General features: G+C 44.2%; 2 protein-coding genes across 5 annotated transcripts in view; one reads left to right on the top strand and one right to left on the bottom strand.

Annotated features, from left to right (window-relative positions):
• The window catches only part of boc (BOC cell adhesion associated, oncogene regulated), a 32,814-nt gene extending 16,667 nt beyond the window's left edge, over nucleotides 1-16,147 (top strand). The window contains exons 3-18 of one of the 2 annotated variants that reach the window (XM_059327253.1): nucleotides 514-786; nucleotides 5,145-5,291; nucleotides 6,304-6,447; nucleotides 7,302-7,595; nucleotides 9,149-9,421; nucleotides 9,498-9,766; nucleotides 9,871-10,036; nucleotides 10,600-10,665; nucleotides 10,926-11,135; nucleotides 11,480-11,655; nucleotides 12,430-12,652; nucleotides 12,771-12,956; nucleotides 13,042-13,253; nucleotides 13,553-13,641; nucleotides 14,447-14,598; nucleotides 15,074-16,147. In XM_059327253.1, coding sequence (XP_059183236.1) covers nucleotides 514-786; nucleotides 5,145-5,291; nucleotides 6,304-6,447; nucleotides 7,302-7,595; nucleotides 9,149-9,421; nucleotides 9,498-9,766; nucleotides 9,871-10,036; nucleotides 10,600-10,665; nucleotides 10,926-11,135; nucleotides 11,480-11,655; nucleotides 12,430-12,652; nucleotides 12,771-12,956; nucleotides 13,042-13,253; nucleotides 13,553-13,641; nucleotides 14,447-14,598; nucleotides 15,074-15,243 — 3,050 coding nt within the window. In that variant the 3' untranslated portion in view covers nucleotides 15,244-16,147. Of the gene's footprint in view, nucleotides 1-513; nucleotides 787-5,144; nucleotides 5,292-6,303; nucleotides 6,448-7,301; nucleotides 7,596-9,148; nucleotides 9,422-9,497; nucleotides 9,767-9,870; nucleotides 10,037-10,587; nucleotides 10,666-10,925; nucleotides 11,136-11,479; nucleotides 11,656-12,429; nucleotides 12,653-12,770; nucleotides 12,957-13,041; nucleotides 13,254-13,552; nucleotides 13,642-14,446; nucleotides 14,599-15,073 lie in introns of both variants that reach the window. The other variant, XM_059327252.1, reaches the window with a different exon arrangement.
• Nucleotides 16,148-16,568: 421 nt separating this feature from the next.
• LOC131962290 (basic helix-loop-helix domain-containing protein USF3) lies at nucleotides 16,569-26,472 on the bottom strand. 3 transcript variants are annotated; one of them, XM_059327269.1, is made up of 7 exons: nucleotides 26,377-26,472; nucleotides 25,726-25,855; nucleotides 25,581-25,612; nucleotides 25,359-25,441; nucleotides 25,133-25,229; nucleotides 20,029-25,010; nucleotides 16,569-19,002 (listed from the first exon to the last, which is right to left on the bottom strand). In XM_059327269.1, exons 2-7 carry the CDS (start codon nucleotides 25,767-25,769, stop codon nucleotides 17,206-17,208), a joined length of 7,035 nt encoding a protein of 2,344 aa, XP_059183252.1. In that variant the 5' UTR covers nucleotides 25,770-25,855; nucleotides 26,377-26,472; the 3' UTR covers nucleotides 16,569-17,205. The 3 variants fall into 3 exon arrangements, with proteins under 3 accessions (XP_059183252.1, XP_059183254.1, XP_059183253.1); XM_059327271.1 differs by lacking the exon at nucleotides 26,377-26,472 and adding an exon at nucleotides 26,092-26,308; XM_059327270.1 differs by lacking the exon at nucleotides 26,377-26,472 and having other exon boundaries at nucleotides 25,726-25,924.
• Between the last annotated feature and the right edge of the window lie 316 nt (nucleotides 26,473-26,788).

Raw genomic sequence — 26,788 nt, 5'->3', positions numbered from 1 at the left:
AAAGAAAATCAATTGGCCACTGGTTAGAAGATCAGTTAATTAAAAGCTACATTTCAAGTAAAATGCCATACTTTTGATGGTTTCAGGTTCTCAAATGTCAGAATTTGCTGCTTTTCTTAGTATATTTTATAGGTTTTAGACTGGTCCATCATGGAAATAATTGTTAGCTGCAGCTCTAAGTATTTGTATGGATGTCAAAAGATAGAATCAAACAAAACAAATCTCTTTTTTGTCAGTCCAGAACCCAAAAAAATCCGTTTGATATCATATGAAACCGAGAAAAGCTGGAAATCTCCATATACGAGGGGCTAAAAAACAGCATTTTCCGTCATTTTTGCATGAATATTTACTTAAACAATTGATCAATTATCAAAATCGTTGGGAATTATTTTTCTGTTGACAAACTAATCATTGTAGCTCTAGGAGGATATATCTTTATCTGCTGACTGTATAAAGTTAAAGAAGTGCGTTAGATATTTTTATGTGACTTCTCTGTATAATCTTTTTCCCCAGATGAGGTGCCATTGTTCAGTGAGGAGCCCATGTCTGTGGTGCAGAAGCTGGGAGGCAGCGTGAATCTACGCTGCAGTGCCCGACCCACCTCCGCCAACATCAGCTGGCGCCTCAACGGCCAGGAGCTGCTGGATGGGTACCTGGGTGTAGTGCTGGGACCCAACAGCCTGTACATCCCCACGCTGTCCAACCTGACCGTGGGCAGATACCAGTGTGTGGCCAGCACCGGCGCTGGATCGCTGGCCAGCGTGCCCGCTAACGTCACCGCTGCCAGTGAGTAGCCGCCCACACGGAGCTGAGACAAATAAACACAAACACACACAGGCCCCTTTCTGGTTTGTCAGAGTATCCAGAGAGCACTTAATTTTCTTTTGAGTAAAACAAAAACAGTGAATGGGCGGTGTTTGTTTGCTCAAAATCTTCACCAATACAACACTGTAAACCTTGTAGTTTTCCACTGCTGTGAGTGTAAACCTCACCAACTACAGTTCAGGTCATGGTGAGAAACTGCTGCACATCACTGATAAAACCTCCAGTTAGTCAGCAGTGGTGGAAGTACTGGGATCCAAGTATAAGTAGCCATACAATGTTGGTTGTTGCTTATAGTGCATTATAATCTACTTTTCGTTCTTGTAAAAATTCACAATTCTTTATAACAATAATCTTAACACATTATTAAGAATTTTATAATGACATCGATCAATCAAATATCATAATACTTTATAATTACTGGGCACTCACTGTCATTGGTTTTGCAAGTCCGTGTATACAAGGTGTTATAAACATACTTATAATGCCTTATAGGGTTTAGGATTAGCCTAACCCCCTCACCCTGTGGTCATATTATAATCCATTATAGCAGTTGTTATACTGTAAAAATATAACAATGTTTTAAAACAAGACAATATGATTCTTGCAAAGGAAAATTATGATACTTAAACTAAAGTATAAATTCAATGATCAAGAGGTTTAAATGTCTAATATTTATCTGAAATATAAGCAGTTACTATTGCTGTAAAAATGAATTTAATAGAATAAAAGTACAACATTTCCCTCTAAAATGTAGTGGGGTATAAGGCCAAAGTAGCATAAAATACAAATACCAGCATGTAACTACAGTACTTTAGTAAATACTAATAAGTACTTAGTTTCTTTCCACCACAGATAGTCAGCCATTATTTATTCCATGTAGTTAAATGCAACAGCTGCTTTTATGGAGTGTCATATTGATCTAATGGAGTTAAAGTGAATTATTCTCACTGCTGACGTTTTTAGTGAGTGTGTGGTGTTATATTTGATATGCATCATGGGACCGAGAGGCGGCCTGAAGCTGTGTAACTCGAGCCGGAGGAATGGAGGGGACCCAGGGGCCGGGGGCCGGTCAGAGCAGGGAAGAAGGGACCGGGACTCCAGCCTGGGGGCCCCCTGCCTCTATCGGCCCCTCTGCTCCACACAACACCACATTCCTCTCCACAGGGCCCGACAGCAGGGCTCGCCAAAAATTATGGCCCCGTAATTGGGTTAAGGGCTGGGGGGGAAGATAAGGGTGTTGTGTGTGTGTGTGTGTGTCTGTGTGTGATTGTGTGTGATTGTGTGTGAGGGGGTGGACAGAGGATATGCCTCACTAGAACAAACCATTAGGTTAAAAAAAAAAGTGTGCTGTTAAGTGTATTGTTTTACAAGTATGGATGTGATGTATGAGGCTGCCATCGTTGGAGAAACTGGAGGTGTTTCAGGCCAGTCGAGACAAGATCCTCTCCCAAGATGAGACGTCATGTCACATTCTCTGTCTCCTTGAAGGCCTCCATAACCTTCCACACACTTTTCTCTTCCTCTGCACATTTTTCACTCCTCACCCTGTCACTTTCGCTCCTCTTGCCTCCTTTCATTATCTCTCACTTTCCCTCCTCTTTTGTCATCTTTACCTCTCGTTTTTTTTCTCTTTCCCCTCTCTTTTTTCACGCACAAAGGCAGTAAAAGTTATTGATGGTTCCAATAGTGGATGAATCGTGTTGAGATAACCACATGTGGAGCCAGACTGTCCCCCCCCCCCCCCCCCCCCCCCCCCAAAAAAAACCTCTCTAATTTAATAACGGTCTCTACTCGGCTCGGCCACCCCCAAACCGCCTAAGGAATTGCTCCACGGGGAGTGTGTACGTGCCTGCCTTTCCATGTGAGCTCTCCTAGTTGTATGCACATGTTTTTTGTGATCAGGATAGGTTGATTTCAGACCCTCCTCGCTATCCGACTCTGAAGAATCTGTGCTTTTTTGGCAGAAGTTAAAAGCTCCTCGCTTGAATTCTTGTGCAGACAATCACCCTCCCCTTTTCTTTTTTTTTAGCTGCAGAAAACAGAGACATGTATCTGCGCAACGTGAACGCACAACACGTTGCACAAACATGTTATAATTCAGACAGATGCACAGGCCTCCTGCTGCTACACATAAAGATGATGAATGCACTGTCTCTCTAGAAATATTTAAGTCTGCCTTGCCAAGCAGCCCTGGTGCGGGAGGTCTGCTTCACTTTATGAATACCATCAATCCTCCATCCCTGCAGGATCAACACACACACACACACACTGAGGAATACACATGTACGCTCACATGCATGCACACACACCTGAGAGGCACCCATGCGGGGTTCTTTCTGTGAAGAATGTGGGGCGTTAGAGCTGTGGGGGGGGTTAAAAGGTGTAACTAGAGGAATTTGGGAGAAGCAGGCAGGAGGAGGAAGGTGGGATGGGTAGATATGAGGGGGAGGAAGGGGGGAGGCTGTAAAAACAGCACCTGATTGATTTAGCAAATGGAGCGCCACACGGTCCCTCTTTAAGGCTTTCTCCCCCCCGCCAACACACACACACACACACACACACACACAAACACACACACTGCTTAGCTTGACATGCCCTAGCTGGGATTCTCATCTTTCAGAATAAGAGCTGAAACGCAGTCGGAGATAGAGTTGTGTTTGTGTGTGTGTTTGTTTGTGTTCAAGCTCCCCCAGACACAGAGGGACAGATCCAACATGCATGGTGAATAAATCAGCTGCCTGCAGTGAAGCCGTTTGTTCAATGCTTTGAGTAAATCACTGTGATGTCCCTATCAGTAGATACCCCGGCCTTATGCAAACTTTACTTATTGAATTAGAGCCGTATACAAAGCGTCATCAGCTGACTGTGTACACCAGCGGCTCGGCCTCGTTGCCAGAGAGAGCGGCTGGTCCAAGAAAAACACACCAGTTATAGCACCTCTGGAAAGAATGGAGAGAGGCCGTGTTTGTTAAGAATAAATCAACAAAGGCTGGTAGACGTTTAATTACGTTCCTGGGGAAGTTTTATTTATCTTTCATTTCACTGCACGACTCCTTCATGACAAATTTCTCCAGTCATTACTTTGTTTTTCCCCTCCTGTGCTGCTCCCTTCAGTCTCCTTTTCCTCTGCTTTAAATTTAAGCCATACACATTTAACAGCCAGTAATGGCCTATCACAAACATACTAGTATCATAAAAAAGTTTTTTTTCTCCAGAAAATATAATGCTGAAAACAATGCATGGGGTGATTTAGAATTAGTTATTTATTTTATTTTTTTATTTGTTTTTATTTTAATAGTCGGTCATTGACTGATACTAAACATACAGTACTGCTAAAAAAAAAAAAAATCTTAGTTCTCGTTTTTAGAAACAATTGACAATGTAATGCATTGTATGAAAATAGTGAAATAATTTTAAGTATTTTTAATATTTTTTTTATAGTTATTTGTTTAAGAAAGTAGCCTTATGTTTGCATGGTCATATTGGTGCACAATCCACATTGAAAAAGGCCTATCTTGATTCCAACTAAAAGTTTCACAATATATCAGTCTCCATATGAGTAATCTATGGATTTTTCCATTCTAGTATCGGTCTCAAAAATCTGTATAAGTTGGTCTGGTTCCACTTCAAATCTAGCCCCCTTGCTAAGTTTTTTGTGGCTTTTTCTTATTTTCCGGCTTCTTAAGAGCAGAGTTTTGCTGTTTCCTCCCAAACCCAAACTGGATATCTTTCTTTGAAACTCTATAGGATGGACACCTCTCACCTTTGACCCCGTGGCCAGGCCTCTGGGCCGCAGAGGCGGGGGGGTTGAGGAGGTTAGAGGTCACATGAGTGTCTGTGCTGTGCAGACTGTGTGTCTGCGGACACAGTCGCAGCAGCACATGGCCCCAGTAATCCCACTCCACCCATTTCCCACAGAATCTGAAGCGGCTCCAGTCCCAGTATAATGTTTGACAGGATTAATGACACCTACTCGAATGTTACAGACACCACTTTTAGGCTTATCCAAAGTGACATGGATTGAGTCAAACAGAAAAATTAGCGAGAGACATAAAAATTCCTGTGACTTAAAGCAGACCGGGTTGTCTTTCAAAGAGAAGACACATTGGAGACGCTGTAGGAATGTAGTTATGATACAACAGGGAGTTATAATAGAGTTTATTATTGCTCAGAATATTGTGGTTTTCTGCTTCTAACGCTGAGGACTGATTGTATACATGTGCAGTTAGATGTGATTTACACTGTGTATTCAGACGATGAAAGGCTGCTGAACTGTGTTGCAGCGATGTGACTCTTCCCTCGCCTGTGTTTTTTTTCAGAGCTGCGGGATTTTGAGCCAGACGACCAGCAGGAGATCGAGGTCGACGAAGGCAACACGGCTGTTATTGAATGTCACCTCCCCGAAAGCCAGCCCAAGGCTCAGGTCCGCTACAGCGTCAAACAGGAGTGGCTGGAAACATCCAAAGGTACTGCGCTGCTTCACTTCATCAGGATTTCCCATGATCTATCCCCGCTTCCCTCTTAATTCTCATACTATCTTCATAATTTACCGGAATGCTATAATCCTGCTATCAGGACCATTATAAAACCGGTGATAAGGGTATTATCTCGAGAATGTTGATACATGGGAATGCAGTTGTTTATTTTTCAAACTATTTACTTCTAAGTTGCCTGGAAGAGAAGAAAAGCTCCAGTGGTTTGTGGCTGGTATGCTGATGATGCCTGGGAGCTGTAGGTACTGATATCTGCAGCTTATCTGTGAGGAAATGAATACCACATTGACGAGCAATCACTGGCTGTTCAGTCAGACTCTGGGGCGCCACCTTGTGGTGCATGCTGTCTGTGTAAATGTGCTGGAATGGCACACAGCACTTAAATTACAAGAAGTGCTTCACAATATGGACTTGATTTTTTTCTCTCTTGCGGTTCTTCTTTATCTCGATCATAATCATGCATTTTCTGATATATTTCCACATTCATGTGCTTTTAAGTTTCAAAATAAGAAAAATCTGATCTTGTAAGAGTATTCCTTGCAGTGCACATTGTCCTCTGAATCCTTTACACCGCCCTGCATAATTACTGTTTTAATTATAATTATAATTAAGTGTTTTCTTAAAAAATTGTGAAATATATACTCTTGGGACGTTTGTGTATATTTACATTCTTGAACAATTGTAGGCCTAAACACAGAGTCAAGATACACTACAGATTTTTAAATTTCTTCTCCTTTTTTCAGTAATTTTATGAATTTGATTGGGGTTTTTCAGTTAAAACAAACCTAACAGTTTTGGCAGCAAATACAGAATGCCATTAAAAGAATAGGCAAGTAAATAAAAACCTAGTGATTAAAGCCAGACAACTTTTAATCAAAGGCCCATCAAAAGCAGTAATTGCCCCTCACAGATGCTGACCATGAATGTATACTTTGATGAATTTATAGATCTGCTCTGACATCTGTTTTGCTTTTTGTTTCTGCAGGAAACTACCTCATCATGCCGTCAGGGAACCTGCAGATAGCCAACGCCACGCAGGATGATGAGGGGCCGTACAAGTGTGCAGCCTACAACCCCGTCACCCAGGAGGTCAAAACATCAACCAACGCTGACCGCCTGCGCATACGCCGTGAGTCACCACCTCCAGCTCTCTGAATCTTGTGACAGAACACAGTTTTTTTTAGCAGCATTGCTGGCAAAAGTCAAGGCCGTGATAAGTGACTACATCAGTAAAGAGATTATTAGAGAGAGTGTTACTGTCACTTTAGATACATGTGGTGCACATATGTAGCTTTGATCATCTTGCCTTGACACTTTTAGTCATAGATGATGGCATGCACATTTGCATCTTCAAAGGCAGAGATGAAAGTGCTCAGACTTCACATTGTGATTTACATCTTTTGTATTCCGAATGGAATTTCTTCCACAAAACGCAACCAAGAAACTTGAAATGGATAATGGATAAGAGAGAGAAGATATTAGGGGTGTTGAAAATAATTGTATAATCAATGCATCGCAATCCAGATGTGGATGATTCTGCATCGATGCAGTAACAGTCCATAATCGATAATCAGACAGATAATGTGGGTAGTAGACTAGGCCTATACTAATTATTTTGGTTTACAGAAATTTTGGGTATCAGGAATGTCCTTAGAGCAGTAGGAAGTTGTTAGAAGTTACAACTTGACTCTAAAAGTCGGCTATACATTTAAACTACACTTTAAATAATAAAAAATGTGGGACCAAATGATGTTATTATATATATATATAATATATTTTTTATGCATATTTATTATTTATTGATGAAAAAGTAACCATGTGTTTTAATATTAAAAAAAATCAAGGATGTAACACATCGTGATGCATCGGCGAATCGAATCGTGGACTAAATAATTGTAATTAAATCGAATCGTGAGACCAGTGAAGATACACACCATAATATTGACAAAGTATTGATACACTGACTGTCCTCATCTCTTCTAGGCTCCACCTCAGAAGCAGCTCGCATCATTTACCCACCAGCCTCTCGCTCCATCATGGTGACCAAAGGCCAGCGGCTGGTGTTGGAGTGCGTGGCCAGTGGCATCCCCACTCCGCAGGTCATTTGGGCAAAAGACGGGCAAGACCTGCGCTCCCATAACAACACACGCTTCCTGCTGAGCAACCTGCTGATCGACGCGGTGGGCGAGGCCGACTCGGGAACTTACATTTGCAGAGCAGACAACGGCATCGGCTCGGCCAGCTCTGCAACGGTGCTTTATGACGTGCAAGTGTTTGGTGAGTGACGGAAAGCTGCCTCAGCATGTTGTGTGTTGGCTGCTTTGGGCTTGATTTGTTTTGATTTATAAAGACCTTAATCTGGTAAATGCAGACTCACATTTCTTTCATAGTGAATAGAGTTTGTTCATTTGACTCTTTATGAGTAGCGTTTTGTCTGTGTCATGGATTTAATAATTAGACTGACTCCTGTTTGGCGGACAGAGAGGACAGGGGTCTGTATGTGTGCACGCAGTCGTGTGTGAGAAGCATGTAAGCCTGGGCGTGTTGTGTAAGAAAAAGAGTCTGTGGAGACAGAGCACTCTATTCTGTAGCGGGACTTGATTGAGAGTGTCTAGGTTATGGATGACTGTTTTTACAGTGATTTTCTGTGTGTATGTGTGCATGTGTGTATTTGTGCGTGTGTGTTGTGGGCTCGTCTCTCTGCAGCTGGCTCTAATTAAAGCCAGAGAGCTGCTGTAGCTGTAATGAGCTCTGTCTTTTCCTGATTCACAAGCAGCCAACCATCAACTAGCTGCCCTAGCCCCGCCTGCCGGTACACACACACACACACACACACACACACACACACACACACACACACACACACACACACACGATTGTACTTGATTATTTTACTTGTACACGTGCTCATACACGTGACATTATTGGAGCTATATAGTTTTTTCTGTTGAACAATTAATCACCTCAGCTCTGATGCAAACAACGTTAGACACAGGTGTGGACTCGGGTCACATGACTTGGACCCAAGTCAGATTCAAGGCACAAATTTGATGACTATAGACAAGAAGTCTGTTGTTAAAAGAAATCATTGACTTGCAACTCAACTCGGACTCAACCCAGGACTACTACAAAGTCTTAAAAGGTTGAAAATGCTTAATGTTAACTGTTAAGGTTAGAAATCTACTTGATTTTGACATAGTCCTTGAAAAATGCTTAAGTTTCAACATTATCTGGTGTTGTTTTATCTACACAATCACTCAAGTAAAGCAAAAAAAAAATGGCTGGTGCTTCTTTATTTATCTCCAGTGTCATGAGGGGAACCATCTGCTATTTTTGCACTTTTTCTCCATTGCATTTAAAGTAATAAAGATGTGATGATAACAGCTTCGAGAATCTGGACATTTTTTGTTTAGGTACCTTGAAAGTGCTTGAATTTGACTCTTAAAAAGCTGTTCCAACCCTGAATGACTCTGGGCTTCACCTGGACTTTAGCCTTTTGACTTGAAAATACTTGACATCTTCCCCCAAGCCCAAATACTCAAAAAGTATGTTATTTAAAAACTGTGCCACGAATCAGTTAATTTTCTGACTTTCTGACTAACATTAACACTTTTCATTACCAGCAAGCAGGCCGTTTATTTCCCAGATCCATTTTGAACCAATCTGATTGTATCCTTGAATTGAGACTTGAGTGCAAAGACTTGAGACTTACTTGTGACATGCAAAATAATGACTTGGACCAATATTCTGCACAATCACACCTATGCACCCATCAACATTCAGGTCACTTTTAAGGTTTTTTAACCAGACGATGTTTCTGTGTCCTGCAGAGCCTCCTCAGGTGATTGTGGAGCTGCAGCAGCAGGAGGTCGTGTACGGACAGACGGTGCGCATCACCTGCCAGGTCCGCGGCAAACCCACTCCCTCAGTGATGTGGCTTCACAACGCCCGTCCCCTCGCCCCGTCTCCTCGCCACCGTCTAAACTCCCAGGTGCTGCGTGTCACCAACGTGGGCCCTCAGGACGATGGACTGTACCAATGCATGGCGGAGAACGGGGTGGGCAGCTCGCAGGCCTCCACTCGCCTCATCACAGTGTCAACCGGTAAGTCGGATAGCTGCTTGTTTAGTAGAAACTCTTATGTTGTAGCTTTTAGATTTCATGATTCTTTTCTTTCCAGGGATTTCCTCCAGAGGGAAGCTACCCTCCATCTATCGGCCGCTCAGCCCAGATAAGGTGCTGAGGGAGCAGCCGCCTGTGAGGCCTGGAGTCTCCGGTGCCATGTTGCCTCTTGACTGTTCTGAGCTGCCGGGACAGATCCTGCCTGCAGAGGCTCCCATCATCCTCAGCCAGCCACGCACAGGCAAGGCTGACTACTATGAACTCACCTGGAGGCCGCGGCATGAGCGAGGAGCCCCTGTGCTGGAGTACATGGTCAAATACAGAAAGGTACTGCAGTCGGTTCACCGTGTTCTAAGTTAAAATAAATAAAAAATAAGTTTTCTTTTTGCATGAACATGTTCTTTGTCAGTAAGTGACTCTGTCTCTCTCAGGTGGGAGACCCTCTGGCAGAGTGGACCTCCAGCAGCCTGTCAGGCGCCCTGCACAAACTGACTCTGGCCAAGCTGCAGCCAGACAGCCTGTATGAGGTGGAGATGGCTGCCAAAAACTGTGCCGGTCTGGGACAACCTGCTATGATGACCTTCAGAACTGGCAAAGGTAAAACACTGTTATTTTAGCATGCTTGCATTAGCATTAAGCTCAAAGCTCTCCTAAATGCTGCTCTGCTAACTCATGTGGCCGATAATGTGCATCCTTCGCTGGTCTATGCAGGGTTCTTAAAAATTTTGAAAATACTTTATTTAAACAGTTATTAATTTGCTTGTACTTGCAAACATAAAAACAGTTTTTATAAACAATTTAATGTTTTTACTCATCATTCATTGTTACATAAGTCCCCCGTTGATCCCTTAACTTAAGTTAATAAGAACAGCTGGTAAATAAAAATGGGCTAACTGCTGCTTGATGAATGAGCTTACATGGGTTTCTGATGACATTTTTATTCTGTCAATTGTTTTAGCCAGAAAGCATTTTGTGCTTAAGCTTAAATAGTGGTATATCAGTTAACTTATTATTACTATTGATACAACCATACCAGAGCTACTAGCCTGGCTGTGGACTTGTAACAAAATGTTTATTCCGACTGAATTGAAATACAATTGTATGTGGCTCGGTTTCTTAAGTTAAACTGTGATCTAACTGTTGGTTAGCTCTGTCTTCAGGTCGCAGAGGTCTTGGACAAATCGACCCACCGAAAACTCCCGCTGTCCCTTCACCAAGCCTCTCTCGTAAGTATCCCCTCCAGTCCTGTACTTCACTACTCCACCTCCTATTAACTATACTAACTGTAAAAATCACTTCTTCTAAAATAACTTCTACTAATAAATAATTAACACAGAAACTTCTCAATCTCTTTTCCTCTCTGTCTCTGAAGGATGAGCTCTCAGTAAGTGTTGACTGAAATGTGTTTTTCCTTCTCTGTCATAATTACTGATTGTTGTCTGGGAGTTTGTGTCCTCTATCTGACACCGTTCCTCCTCCTCTGCAGCTCCCGAAGCCCCTGACAAACCCACAGTCTCCACGGCAACGGAGACATCCGCATACGTGACTTGGATTCCTCGCGGTAACCGCGGCTTCCCCATCCAGTCATTTCGGGTGGAGTACAAGAAGGTGAAGAAGGCAGGAGAGGACTGGGTGACGGCGGTGGAAAACATCCCCCCATCCCGTCTCTCTGTGGAGATCACGGGACTGGAGAAAGGTCGGCCATTTTTAAACCATGTTGTTATTATTCGCAGCAGTTTATTCTGACTTGTTGGGGTGGGGGGGTGGGGGGCTGGAAGTAGGAAGTCGTACCATATAATTACAAAGATGATTTTTGCATAATTACATTCCCACGGCCTGTAAATTCATCAGCATAATGAGTGTTGTTACAGTCATTCCAGTAATTGCTGCCATCAATCAGAACCATAACCAAATCGCACAAAAGGAAAACATAAAGTGATGTGAAGACAAACATCATTAGTCAAAACAATACAGAGCTTCATTCTAGGCAGCTCAAAGCCCCCAGAGACACATTACTTACGGTTCTCCTTCTCCCTGTAGGTACATCATACAAGTTTCGTGTTGTGGCGGTGAATGTAATCGGTTCCAGTCCTCCCAGTGCCCCTTCCAAGGCGTACACAGTGGTGGGTGGGAGACCCCATGAGCGACCTGTTGATGGACCCTACATCACCTACAATGAAGCCATCAATGAGACTACCATCATCCTCAAATGGACGGTGAGTCACTGGAAGAAAAAACAAACAAAAATTTGTTTTTATTTATTTATTTATTTATTTGCTTCTGTTACTTTTTACTCACTGTGGCTTCAATTTTCACTGCGATATAAAAGTCCTGCATCTCTACAGAACAGCACAATCATGGCTAAAAGTATGGACTTAAACTTTAAAAAATGTCTTTTGTTTACTTTAACACAGTAATAATGCCATAAAAACACAAGTTGAATTTATTTGATAATTTAAGTTTGCAAGATTTAGAAAAAAAATAATTGGGGCTTCACATGCTATTGAACTTACAAGCTACATTTTTATAACCTCTTCTTACAACCTTTCTTGTCCTCTCCTCTCTGCTCTGTGTAAACAACGTGCAGTTCAGTGTAAGTTTGATTTAATTTTTTTCACGACTGTTGGTTTCAGCTGAGTCATTCATGACTTGCCAGTTGCATTGAGGAGCACAAATGTTTTTTTACTTTATTTTTGCCTAAAATTAAAATAAGACATGTAGAATAAACAGATTTTGATGAAATATCGCTATTTTAAGCTCATATTTGGCTAATTTCACACATCACATATGCTTAGTTCAAAGATGATTAGAAATGGACAAAAATCAGTTTTTACAAATTCTGGCTTTGATGAATGGTTTTCTTATAAAGAAAACATGCCTTCCTGAACCCGAAAGCCGCCTGGGATAATCAGGATAAAAATAACTCTTCTGCAATACAATGTATTTCAGGTTCATTGTGATTGTAACATGATTTATTTCCCTCTCAACAGTACACTCCTGTAAACAACACACCCATCTACGGTTTCTACATCTACTACCGGCCAACAGACAGCGATAATGACAGTGACTATAAGAAGGATGTGGTGGAGGGAGACAGATACTGGCATTCAATCACTGACCTCCAGCCTGAAACTGCCTACGACATCAAGATGCAGAGCTTCAACGAGAAGGGAGAGAGTGAATTTGGCAACGTGGTGATCCTTGAAACGAAAGGTGAGGTCATTTTACAGGGGGTCAAGTTACATACATATTGACATAATATGTATCTAGATGCGCTCCTTTCCGAGTTGTCTTTCTTTTTTTTAACAGATTTAACTTTTTGTCTCCTCAGCTCGTCCGAATCACCAGCGGCCTGTTCCATCCGAGACCCCAGACCACGGGTTTGGACACCCCAGCGGCTCCGTGCCTCGGCCCGGCGACCTCCCCTACCTCATAGTCGGTATTGTCCTGGGAGCCTTCGTCTTTATCATCGTCGCCTTCATCCCCTTCTGCCTGTGGAGGGCTTGGGCCAAACAGAGTGAGTTCCCCACACACTTCCTCTTTGCAGTCATTAAAGTATTTGCTTCTACATCTGTCTAATCTTGTTTTTGTGCTTATTTCAGAGCAAACGTCCGACTTGTGTTTTCCCGTCGTGGCCACCCCTGTGTCGTCATGCCAGTACACCATGGTTCCCCTCCAGGGTCTCGCTCTGGTAGGCCACTGCCCGCTGGACAGCCACATGACGGCGCCACATGGTGTTTACCCTGCTAATGGAGAATACACTCCCAACGGCAAACCTCACCACTCCACACACTGTTTACCAGGGCTGCAGCAGGTAAAAACACTTCAATATGCAGTCGGTTATTGGTCGTTGCTGATGTAATTCTGATACCTTCTTTATATGCTCAAACAAACAAATATTCTACTCTCTTGAAGGAAGAAATGCATAGCTACACCATCAATTATGTAATACTGCTGCTCATATGTGTTACTTGTGACACGTCTCTCTTTACGGCACATTGTACAAAGTTTGGTTAAGCATTTGAGTGATAGTTTACTTCAGGCCAATAAATTGTATCACATTGTCCATGTAATGTGTTGAATATATGATCTATATGCTCTTATGATCTGCAGGATGAGGTCGACTGTGATATGGAGTGTGACACGTTGTTGCCACAGACGGTATCAAATGGACATCTGCCTGTTTACCACTACTCCATCAGGTATGTTTACATATAACACTCAAATACACCACATGCACTGTAATGTACAGGAGGGTTTCTTTCATCAGGTATAATGTCTCAGAAGTGTGTAGCTACATACATGTACAAAGTGCATGGTTGGAGAACTGTGAAGAAATAGCCATAATGTTTAAAACTTTTGCTTTGGGAATCAACTAGAGTGCTTTTTTTACTACTAAACTCAGAAGAAAACTTGTCATCTGCAATTTCATCCCACTTTTGAAAATAGGTTGATAATCTATGTTATTTATTAGGCAAAAAGGCCAAACCTGCTGTTGGTTAAATATAATTTTCGTATCATATGTGTTAAAATGTATATGTAAATGCAAAACCCACAATGGGATGCATTCAGGCAAAGCGCTGAGAGTAGGTCACCTGTGTTTTGACAGCCCAGAATACAATCACTATGGTTTTGTTTCTGTATTAAGCTGGCCTTCTCGAACTCTTATACCAACTAAGTTGAATTAGACACTGTACAAACATATCTATGGGCAACCTGACCATTTATATCACCTATATTGACATATCTATATTTAGTATTGTGTATATTGTTTGTATTTAAACTGCACTTTATTGTACCTACTAGTATCTAGTTGTTATTTTGTTGTGTTATATTTTGAATATTTGCACCCTTCCAACTTTGCTGCACTAAATTTAAAAAAAAGTGTTAAAAAAAAGAAATGTTTTTTGAAAATGTTACCTTGAAATGTGCTGTCATCGATCTTTGAAAATACTCCATAGTTGCAGCCTGAATATTAACAGTTTTTTTACTGTCTGTACTTCTTAGTGGCCCAGATCATCATGAACAGAGTTGCTGTCCTGCTGATGACTCCACGCTTCAGCTCCTCAACTCGTCCAATCAGCACCTCGGTTCACAGGAACCGGGAGGTGATGGCAACTTCTGCAGTGGAAATAAAGCAGAGGATGGCATCACTAACAGTATGTGTGGATTCTTTAATTTGTTGCCTGAAATACTCTTCAAGTTGGCTAAAAGCTTTGCTAACATGTGATGATGCTGCAATATATACGTCCAAAAATGCAAATTTAAGTGCAAAATGTAAAACATTTAACATTGATCTCCATTCTTTTAAACATCAGAATCAGCATCCATTAAACAGCATGCATACTAACCATTAAAGTCAGGAATATGCTTGAATTTGTATATAGTTCTTTAAGAATGCTCGATTTTCAATTCTCATGTAAATTATGAATAAAATAATCCTGATCAAAATATACAATCAAAGTTAATATAAATAGCTTGTTAAATGTACATAAATAAAACAATGGTAACAATAATGATGATAATGGAAAATCTGTGCTTGAAAATTGCTCGTTTTTCACTTATTGAACCCTGTAAACACTACAATCACATTTACATTTCACTGACCAGCTCTTTCCCTCCTCTTATCTGCAGAACCAGCATCCTTTCCTCTTCTCTCTCTAGAAGACGAAGGGATTTTCACCACATCGTCCTCAGCAGCCACAACACCACAATCCCAAGACACAACAATACAGGAAGTGAACATCCTCCCAAATGAAGCGTCCCCTGAGGACGAAAGGACGGCCAACGCAACAGATGCATAAAGAGACTGTTAAACAAACAGAAGAAAACAAGAGAAAATATTTATTTTTGTATCACAGATATTTATATATTTATGCTTTTGTACATACGTGTCTGATTATACTGTATATAAGGTTATTTTCACATTGAAAAAGACTCTCGCTGAACTCTGTCTGCATTTCCTGAGGAGGGAAACTTTATTCCTTGTGAGAAGATCAGTCAGGGGGACGTTAAATCTGCAGGGGATTCCTCTCAGCTCAGCACTTCATGTCGAGACCCTCCTCACTCCTTGCGTCATTCCTCACAGACACCCTCCATCCTAAATGTTTGGACCTTAGGTACTTAGCTTTACGTACAACCGAAACAAAGGGACCATTAAAACCAGTCTGATGCTGTAATTATAAGGTGCTTCATTGCCATTTAGTTCTGTTGCTTTATTTTCAAAATACAACTGTCGTTTTGTATAGCAGTAACAAATGTATTATGCATTGTTCATCATTAACAAACTATTAACAAGTGTATGCAACATAAATCATTCTGTTTCAGTAGTGTACAAGAGATTATATATTGTATAGTTATTTATTTTTTTGATTTTGTTATTTTTTTAAATCACTGAATGGGAGAGATTCTGGAAAAAAATAATCTTAAACTCAGTCATTGATAAGCTGAACTTTATACTGCAACCACTTCTGTTTACTCATTTGCTGGTTACCAAATGACTGCCAGGTGAGGGTGCTGTGACAGGTGTGTCAGTATTAATCCTCCCTCACAGGTTGGTGCATTAAGTATTATTAGTCTTTGCCAGAGACCTCTGCAATCAAAATGAAGGAGATCCTGAATCTACACTCCCCTTATCAGTGTAGCCGTTCTGTGGTTGCACATGCTGGAGCACTATTGCATGTAAATAAAAGCTTATGAAATTGACAAGTGTTTTGTGCATATTTTCAATCTTTTGACATTTGTGTGGCAACAACGGTCTGCACAATATGATTAAAATGTTTTTTTTTTTTTTAAGATGCTTTGCTGTTTTAAAGTAAAAACAAATGATTTGGTGTGTAATTTACTTCTGCAGATGTGGCAACTTAGTTTAAAATCCACTTTTGTTGGAGAAAAAAAAAAGTCACCACTACCACCACTAATTTCCATTTTTCTTCCACTGGTGGATTTTACAACAACCCCCCAGAGCTCCAACAAACAAAACAGTGATAAAGTTCAAGTGCCATCTAGTGGAGCAAGAAACACACAGTTCTTCAGTTGGAAGCAAATACAAATGTCTCCTTATAAACTTTATTAATCAATTTTTGTATTTACAAATACATACATAATCTAACAATTCTGATATGAAACATTGGTATTTACAAAATAGCTCTTGGAAAAAACACAAACAGATTCTGTACAGTACAACCTGATATAAGTTAGTAAATTACATTGGTAGGTAACTGTGCAGGTTTCTTAATGACTCAAAACATTGAATTCTAAACCTAAATTTGAATGTTTTACTACCACAAAGTCAGTTCAACCAACAAAACAAAGAGATGTAAAGGTCCACACTTCCTGGAACCTTAAATTGAAAATATTTTTGAAATATTACAAATTATAACTCTGACAAACATATGCCAAAGGGTAAAAAATGAGATTTAAACTGTTTGAACATGTAAACAATCAGACATACAGGTGCTTCACCACCATTTTCTGAACCTGCTGAAAATTCGGAGCGACTTTTGTGTCTTTATTACGAAATTAACACAGAACTGTGTCTATATATGCAAATCCATTTTTTTGCATTGTTAATCACAGATTTATTTTACTTGCAATTACATTTTGTTGCAGTGTTTTACTCTCAAATCTCCTGTTCTTGTTCGACTGCGTAATTAAGACACAAAATGAACCCCATAGTTCATCATTTAAACCATCAACATATCTCAAAATGAAAATGAAACTCTACTTCAGAACACAAGTTCATCAAAATGCAGCAGGACGTCTCCTCACACAGCTGAGCTGCCGTCGTGGCCCAGAATGTGGCTGATGTTGTGGGCGGGACGATTGGGCTGCTTGCCAGAGTCGGCAGCCGAGGTGTTGGAGAGAGACAGTAGGGGAGACATTGGCATGGCCGAACCGTCAGTGGGCATGCCTGTGGCGATCTCGGGGAACAGCGAGGTGAGGCTGAAGTTGGATATGTGAGGGGTGATGCCAGAGGAGTTGGCAATGGGCATCGGGGGCATATCTGGAAGCAAGGGGAAGCTGGCCTGGCCAAAACCCACAGGGCGAGGCGGGGAGAGGATGGAGCCAAAGCGGTTATTGAGTGGAGGCGCGCTGCCCTTGTCTGCACTCGGGCTGGTGAACATTTGGTTGGGAAAGTACTGGAGGGTGACATCACTGGGAAGGCTGGGGTGAGCAGCTGGAGAGTATGAGGGGTAGAAGGAGGGTAAAGTGTTCTGGGGCTCCACGGGCAGAAGGGAGGGCGTGCGGGAGGCGTTAGGCTGGCTGACAGGAGGGATGAATGTGGAGTTAGCGTTGATGGGAGGTGGATTCATCCCTCCTTCTGGAATAAATGGGAAGCCAAAGTTTTGTGTTAGATGTTGGTCAGGAACCAGGTTGTTGTCACCAGGAACCTGACCACTATCTGCCATAAAGCGAACGATAGTGCTGCGTCGTGCCTCTCCGCCAGACTGTGGTCTGCCCAGCAGCACCCCGCCCCCTGAGGGCAGAGGCAGGTGGCCATCAGGCTCAAAGGGGTTGCTCTGTCTCAAAGTACCCGATCGAGGCCGGTCACCGGGCCTCAGCTTGGTGGCCTGAGTGTCTCGGGCGATGTGGCGAGAGTGCTGGCTCACAGCAGCGGGTGGCCTGGAGGGGGCCGAGGAGCGGCCTGGCTCAGAGCTGCCGTGTGGGGTTGGAGGGTGGGGGAGACCTGCGCGCACCCCTGGGCCTCCATGCATATTACTGCTGACCTGAGAAATGTGGCCCTTGTTGCCCTCTCCGAGCCTCATAGACGGGGCCTTCTGTGTCTGGGGCACACTGGGGCTGGAGGCCTTGGCCTGTATGTCTCCTGAAGAGCTTCCAGGCACACAGCTGTACTCCATGCTGACCGGGGGACAGCACTGCACCGCTCGCTGGTGGTTGCTCTGCTCAGGCAGGTGAGGGGAAAGAAGGCTTTGCATGAAGCTCTGGTGACAACCTTCCTGCTCCCGGGGGAGGCCGACCTGCACTCCCTGTGAGCCAGGATGAGCTGCACTGTAGCGGTTCCTGCCATCTGGTGGAGGGCCAACACCCATCCTGAACCCGCCTTGCTGCTGCCCCTGAGGGCCCCTCTGGGATGATGGCACTGACTTCGGGGCCATGTCACTCCCACGAGACACCTGAGCCTCAAAACCACCGAGCTGATGAGCTCCTCCTCCCATGGGCTTGAATGGCGGACACTCTGAGACCCGCTGAACATCAGCAGATCCTTGATGGTCAGAGGGCAGGCGATTCTGTGGGTTGTGTGCAATGTTGGCCTTCCCTCGTGACGTGTCCAGGTAACCGCGGAGGTCTGGCTGATCCTGTGTAGTGCCGCGGCCGGGCTGAAGGTGGAGACCCATGCGCTGCTGCTGTTCACCACTTGTGGAGCTTTTACCGATGAGCGCCTCCGCAGAGTAGCTGGAAACACGGTGACGTTCCTGCCGTGACGGAGCACAGGCCAGGTCAGATGACCGGGACGCGGGATTGCTGGGAGAAGGGATGAGCTGCTGCTCCAGAGTCCGAGTGCTCATCATCCTCTGCATAGCGTTATGGTCCTGACCAGGCTGAGGGAGAGAAAAAGACAATGTTATTTGAAAAAATTTATTCAACATCATCAATCCACAACTAATTTTCCTGATAGTTCCCATTCCATTCCATTTATAGATAAACACAGTATACACATTTAAATATTTACAACTGCCAAAATAATACAATGAGTGTGTTTCACTTGAAATAAATAACAATCATGAATTTTCATTCCTCTGTCTGAACTGCGGCTAAAGGGACAGGGCTGCTTTTTCACTGCAAGGGCCAAGACAGAAAAAAGTTCCGCGGCAAGCATTTTGTTTTTGTTTTCAGGATTCTTTTTGCTGTGGCAGTGTAAATGTGGTCTGCTGCGGTGGTTGGCTACAACTAGGTCTTTGTAATTTTCCAACCAGTCCCAAAAAATACCAGCATACCAGTTATAACTTGGCTGCACCAACAGAAATCTCAGTGATTATTTGTGCCGTTTTTAAATCATGCAATCATAATTACATACCATGGGTAATTAAAAAGTTCACTCCAAAACACTGAACTCCATCCAATTCTTTCAATTAAGCTCTGAACGGCTTATGTCTGATATGATTTCGATAGAAAATGAAAATTAAGAACTTTCTTTTGATTGGTTGGTTCCATGATTACTTGTTTTACAGACTTATCAGCAAATAATTTTAGTAATGAAAATAAAAAGATAGCCAGACAAGATCAACTTAAGTACCTCTAGGCCTGTCACAATAGCCACATTTTGGTGGGCGATAATGCCACTAATATGACAATTTGATCAAAAAGCAATTAACTTTTGTCTAGAGAAGCTGCCTGAGCTTGCGGATGATCAAACGTTTTTTTTTATTGGCCTAGGTCCTGTGAAAAAAACACTTAAATGCTGCACCAAAGTCTTTAAATATTGCTGCTGTTTTTATGGCATTGTGTTGGCAATATTGTAATTACCGTGACTGTGACAGGCCTAAGTACTACAGGTGCCACTGTACTTTATTTCCAGTTTTTATTCAATAACATCATCGTCATATTATCTACTATGTGACACCCACCTTGAGGTGCTCCTGCTGGGCCAGGTGGCTGCTGTGGTGCCCCCTGGATCCTGTTGCCTGGGCTTCACAGCTCTTCTCCTGGTGTCTAAAGTGCTGCTGCTGCTGCTGCTGCTGGATCTGCTGCTGTATATGTTGCTGGTGTCTGGAGTGAGAGCTCTGCTGCTGCTGTTGTAACTGCTGCTGCTGCTGTTGGTGTTGTTGATGCTGCGTCTGAGGCTGCTGTTGATGGGTTTGCTGTTGGGGATGAGACTGTTGGTGTTGTGTTGGCTGTTGATGCTGTTGTGATTGTTGATGCGACTGTTGTTGATGCTGCTGTGACTGCTGCTGCTGTGTGTGCTGTTGATGCTGTGTCTGTTGTTGTTGATGTGAGTGTTGCTGCTGCTGAACTCCAGACTTCTCCAGGTGGTGCTGCTTCTGCTGCAGGCCAGCAGGTGAACCGGTTTGACTGCCTCTGACAAGCCCCCGCTTCTTCTGCACATGCTGCTGCTGCTGCTGCTGCTGCTGCTGCTGCTGCTCCTGCTGCTGCTGAAGCGCCCTCTGGTGTAGTGAGTGGCGCTGTGCGGGGTCAGGCTGCGTCAGATGGTGTTGCAAATGATACAGATGGTGTCTCTGCTGCTCTTGCTGCTGCTGTTTCATGTAAATGTTTCCACCCAGGTGCTGGCCAGGCTGGGTCACAGCATGCTGCGGGTGACCCTGTGGCAGATGGAGCACACCTGGTTGGTTCTGCTCAGGGGGTCCTTGAGGAGGGCAGTGGCCATCCGTTGGTCGAACTACCGGGCTCATGAAAGAGTTTGTGGAGAAGAGGGGGCCTCCGCTGTCCGCATTAATCCTCGTCATAACGGCTGAGGACGTGGGAGGCAGCTGTCCCACCATCATCTGGCTGTGGTCTGGTGCTTTCACGTCCATATGGCTAACAGTGGTAGCTGATGGAGGACAAGGTTTGGGCCGCTTTCCAGTGTTTAGCATCACCTCCTCCTGGGCCTGCCGCTTGGAGATGATCTTCACCTGTCGCTCACCTACACCTACTCCAGCCTGAGCCCTCATTAACGCAGTCTTTAAGGGGGTGTACTCATTCAGTTGGGCTGCACCGGAGCAGGGTGAGAGGGCATTGTTTGGGGGTTGGGATATGTGGGCTGGGGTCCCTACAGGTGAGGGGACTGAGCCCTGTTGGCCAGCAAGACTGGGAGAGCCAGGATAGGGTTGCTGACTGGAGCTAGGCCTGATCAGGTTGTTGACGCTGAGGCTAGCCACAGTGCCGCTCTGGGAGGAGCTCTGTGACTGGACCTGGGGGACAGACTGAGACTGGGAGTATGAGATATTTTGTGGAAGTCTGCTTCCATTGGAACCCTCCGCAGCCTGTCCTCGGACAGATGCCTGGACAGTGGGTTTAACCGTGTCCATGGGTTTCGTTACTTTAGTCTGCTGTCCAGTTGAGCCCCTATCTTTACTGCTAGACACTACTGGGGGTTTTGGTGGCTCCCATGTGGCTGCAGTGGGGTTTGTTGAAGCAGTGTTCCCTGAGCAGCTTCCACTCCGCCTTCCTGGACTGTCCTGTTCAAGCATTGCCAAGGCCAACATTTCTGCCTGCTCAGAAGTAAATGTAAAAGTCCCAAAGGAGCCAGATGACCCACTAATAGTGTGGCCCTGGGGAAGCATGGATGCCACAGAGAAGCTTCTGCCTGCCCCAGCCCCTGAAGACATGGGAGAATCTGTCTGCCTGCTGGATGTCATAGGGTGCTCTATAGTTTGATCGTCAAGGTTAGTGTACACCTGTTGAGACAGGGCAAAATCCTTTCTAGAAGTAGTGCCAGAAGTAGCTTCCACCAAGCTGTCTTTGACTGCTGCTGTGGAGTGTCTCTCTATCGGAACCTCCCGGTCTCTTCTTGGAGGCTGGGGTGGTTTGATTTCAGCAGGGTGGCAGGGGGAGGTGTTGGGCATATTCATATCAGTCGGCTGTGTTGGAGCTCTACTGGTAGTGACCCTTTTCTTAAACTCTGAGCTTGTTGTAGGGGCTGTAACAGAGCTGTGAGCTGCAGAAAAAACTGCCGCAGGTGATGGGAGCGCCACAGTTGTGGACACAGACAGTGAAGTTGTTGGCTGAGACTGGGGTTTATTACAGGGCAGAGGATCTTGGTTATTAGACTGGTGACGAGATACTGGAGTTGGTTGGGTAGCCTGGTGTGAAGATACTGGTGGAGTTGTTGGCACGCTGGTGCGGACTGGAGTCAAACATGCTGTGGAAACAGTAGTGGAAGTCTCAGCAGCACCTGCAGAGCTGACCACAGATTTGCTCGGTTTAGAAACCACAGTTGTGGCAGCTGACTTACTTTGTGTTGTGCTAGTTTCCGAACTGGTGGTTGGCTTTTTAACCTCTGGAACTGGAAGTTTGGTTACAGTTGAATTGTTGCCAGCTGGTTTACTCTCAATGGCCACAGCTGCACTAACTGTCGGCTTGGCTAATGTGGCATCGGCAGTGGTAACTGCAGTTGCCATACCACTAGTGTTAGTATGACTGAATGGAACTTCAGTCTGAGTTGCACTGACAGAGATTTTGCTCTGTGGATGGGGTTGACTAAAGACAGTTGCATCGCTAGAAGAACTACACACAATCGTTAATTGGGTGTTGTGTGTGGAGGGGGCATTTCCTACAGCTTTACTAGGATCTGTAGTTGTGACAACTGTAGTACAAGTGGTGGGAATGCCTGTGGCTTTTATAGTCGATGCCGACTGTAAAACTTGAGATACTGAAACTTGAACTGTCTGACTTTCTCCTGTAGTGACCACTGGCTTGGCTGCAACAGCAACAGCAGGTGGTGCTTGACTAAGCTCTTTTTTCCTGGCTGATTTAGTCCTTTTAGCTGTTGCCCTCTTTGCATTCAGAGTTGTGCGAAGCCTCTTGCCTGGAGGCTTAGAGGCACTAACCACCAGTCCTGACTTGACTGGGTTCAAACAAGGGACCTGTAGCTGCCGAACAGGTAGAGCAAGAGCAGTTCCAGGGACGGATACTGGAGCAGGTGACTGCTTCTGCTGGACTGCTGAGACTACTGATGATGGAACAACTGGAGGCTGACCATTGTTCTGGCTAGAAATGGTAAGGGGAAGGCCCTGAGAGATGCTCTGATTGAGACTGCTGAGTGCACCTAAACTGTTGAGGGCCACATTAGTAGTTGGTTCCTCAGTGGTGGTGGGCTGGACCAGCTGGAGTGTGCTCTGGCCAGCCTGTGAGCTGGACTTGTCAGAGGTCTTCATGGGCTGCAAGGCAAACACCTGGCCATTCACAGTGATAGTCTGTGGGGTTGGAGGAACTGGTGGAGAAGAGGAGGCCTGAGTGACCTGAAGGGGATTGTTAACTTGAGGCTGAACAGGACGTGGGAGAATGTGCACCAGTTGCTTTCCCCCAACGCTCTGTAAGGAAGTGCCAGATGTTGAACTGCTAGTTGTTGGTATTTGAGTGGACACAACAGGTACTGCAGTGGGCACAGCAGCAGGCACCATGCCAACCTGAGGATTCTGAGGGGCAGGTGCAACCTGATTAGGTGCCTGGATGATTACAATATGCTGACATGGTGTCGGATTGGTCAATTCCTCCCGTACAACTGATTGAGTTGGGCAAGAACTGGCTTGCTGCAGGATGACCACACTTGGGTTGTTTGTGTTCTGTGGTGCTGTTACACCTGAGGCTGTCCCTCCAGTTGGGTTGACCTGCAGCACCTGCATGGTCTGAAGGAGTGGCAGCACGGTGGCCTGTGGCTGGGGCACCAGGGCAGGCTGAGGGATGGGCTGAGGTTGAGGTATGAGGGCTGTTGGAGCATGGGGAACCAGTGACGCTGGTTGAAGTACAGCAGGCTGGGGCTGTGACGGCACGACAGCAGTGTGGGCCACGATGCCTGGCTGGGGTACAATGGCTGACTGGGAGAGAACAGCACACTGTGGTTGGGAGGCTAGAACAGACTGAGGCTGTGCCTGGTTCAGCATTGCAGGCCGTAGCTGAGTGGGTCTTTGAAAGTGCTGTGCTTGAATGTGGGCTGTAATGGGTGCTTGCTGTACAGGCACATGTGGTTGCATCTGTATTTGAATGGGCTGAACAGAGGGTTTGTTGCCCAATGGACAAACAGTCACCTGCTGGACAGCCTGGGTGGTGCTGATGACCTCTGGGGTGGGGAGACTCTGGCAGACTGGCTGCACAGTGTTCCCTGCCATCTGCAGTGTTGTCCAGGTAGTCTGTGTGCTGCCGGCCGCCCCAGCCCTAAGAAGAGCTTGGCTGTTGGGGATAGCAGTGTAATTTACAGTCCTCATGGCAGTGTCCTGTGTGACCCAAGAGCAAACCTCTGAGGCGGCTGCTCTGGATGTGGCTATAGCCTGGGTTAGCGTGGTGAGATTGGGTACAGACTGAACAGAGCTTTCAGTGTGGATCTGTGTGGCTGATGTTGCTGCTATAGTGAGGGTCGGGGCTGGGGTGGCAGGCTGCGGCTGTTGGGGCAGCGCTGTGGTGGCTGCAGGAATCTGGAGGGTGATATAAGACACAGATGGTGGCAGAGTGGGGGCTGCAGCCGGTGTCTCGACCACACACTGCTCTATCATTCTCAGGCCTGGTGTAGACTGGATGGGTGTGGCGGTTGACCCAGGAAGAAGTGCAGGGGTGGAAGAAGACGTATTAACTTGCAGCAGGGCTCCATTAACCCTCAACCTGGCACTGACCTCTGAAGGTTGCTGGAGAATTAATGTTTCAGAAGGCTGTTTCGTTGGGCTAGTCTCCTTCCCTGCTGGGCACATTACATTCCCATTAGAATAGACGATGATCCCCTTTGGGAGTTGGTGGGTGGGAGGCACCTTTGCCACCTTGGCGCAACGCTGTTTGCCCTTCCAGTGAACTGTGGGGTCTTCCAGGATGTTAATGTCATTGGCTTTAAGGAGCTCGATGTAGTGAGCACTCTCCCTCCTCAGCTCCTCCATCTGACGTCGAAGCCGACGGATCTCTTCCGCTGCACAGAGACCAGGAACACATTATCAACCATGTGTGCATTAATCTTATGTTAATAGTCACAAAAAACCCATATAGTCACACCTTTATAACCTAAAGTATAAGTAAATTATTAAGCGTCACCTTGGACTTTATCTCCTCCTTCCAGAAGCAATGTATCATTTTGTTTCTTCAGTTCAGTGATGTAACGAAAGGCCTGGTCCAAGATCATGTTTTTACTCTATAAAATGAGGGGATAAAGGTTTGATATTAAAACACACACAACAGAGTTAAATGGCCTGTACATGCACTAACTTAACTAAAGCATGATAATGATGAGGTAAAGCAGTAATGACAGCTTGTCTCTTACCTGTTTAAGTGCCTGGGAACAAGGCAGAAGATTTCCAATGCGGTTAATCCCAGCATTAATCTTCTCTTTTCTGTGTCTCTCAACTACAGAGCGTAGAGATTAAATTTTAATATCCAGTTAAAAACATCATAGTGACCACAAGTAAAATAAACCTTCACAACAAATCTATGTCCACTAAGCAGCAGGGTTTGAACATGGTTATATCAGGACATATTATTTTACCTGCATTGTGAGATTCTTTGTTTTTCTTCTTTCTGCAAAGAAACAGACATGTTTTTTATTGCAACTATGTTCATATTTATCCAAATGATTCGACTGATTTATTTGTTGTTAAACAATAATAAACAGGTATGTCAAACATCCTTACTTGGGTTTACGACCAGGTGTCTGAGTTTCAGTCATCTCTGGCATCCTGTACTAACAGTTGCCTGTATGATAAGGTACCAGACCAGTCAACACATTTAAAGACTGGACCTTAAATCCCTTCCGTGTCCGTCCTGCAGGGAAAACATCCAGACAGAATGTGCATTTTAAATAAGCATGATGACACCAGACAACTGTATAACACCAAACAAAGACCATTCAGATGCAATTATCCCTCAGTAATGTTGTCATATAATTTGCACAGTAGTAACGTTAGATATAAGTCGCTACACTGAGCTTCCTCTACAACTAGATGCTAACAAGCTGGTGATGATTAACCTAGCTTTACAGCTAACCTAAACTCATTTACCTGCATATTACAGCATAATAACAGCATGTTAATCGAATTGAACAAACAGCCGTGGGTCCTGGTTTACGTTGACGTCAGCAAGCGATGTTCAGATTATTATCCGGTCACTTAACGAGCAGGAAACTAGCAACCTGGGTATTACCTATTCAGCTAGCTTTCTGTTAGCTAGCTGGCTATTAGCTAGCTTACTTTACCGTTACCGACATAATTATTAAGCAAATTATGGCGGAATTTCACGCGTCGCTATTAATAAAAGGCTGCTAATGAATGATAGTTTCCACTCACCTCTAGCCTCAACATTTTGGAGACTGTCTGTCGCTGCAAGTACTTTGAGATTTGAGGCTAACTGTTAGCTAGCACAGCATTAAACTCAACTCATTTCTCAAAACAATCTAGATACACCGAACTTGGTGCAGAAAGGGGCGGACTCTGTGGACACCAACAGCCAATGGTGTTCGAGATTTGTGACGTTTCAGCCAATCACTACGTGTATAGGGAAAGGGACTACAACGACTGCACCTTCATATGCATTCAGTAGTTTTCATTGCTTTTTATGCTATATGTAAATGTTTTCAACCATAATTATATGCATTTATCTAAAAGTTAAACACGTTTCATGAAACACAATAAAGCAATTAACAACAAATTTACTGCAAATAGTAATTCCTTTATTTAGACGTTAAAAAGTCTTACAATA

The sequence above is a fragment of the Centropristis striata genome, chromosome 23 (assembly GCF_030273125.1).
Source record: "Centropristis striata isolate RG_2023a ecotype Rhode Island chromosome 23, C.striata_1.0, whole genome shotgun sequence".
Classification (NCBI taxonomy): Eukaryota; Metazoa; Chordata; class Actinopteri; order Perciformes; family Serranidae; genus Centropristis; species Centropristis striata.
The sequence above is the reverse complement of the archived record's forward strand: the minus strand, read 5'-3'. Positions and strand labels throughout refer to the sequence as shown.

Coding starts and splice junctions, on each gene's coding strand:
- LOC131962290 (XM_059327269.1), bottom strand. CDS start 25,769: ATGCCAGAGATGACTGAAACTCAGACACCTGGTCGTAAACCCAA. Junction 25,442..25,580: donor CAAAGAATCTCACAATGCAG/GTAAAATAATAT, acceptor TACGCTCTGTAG/TTGAGAGACACAGAAAAGAG. Junction 25,230..25,358: donor GTTCCCAGGCACTTAAACAG/GTAAGAGACAAG, acceptor CTCATTTTATAG/AGTAAAAACATGATCTTGGA.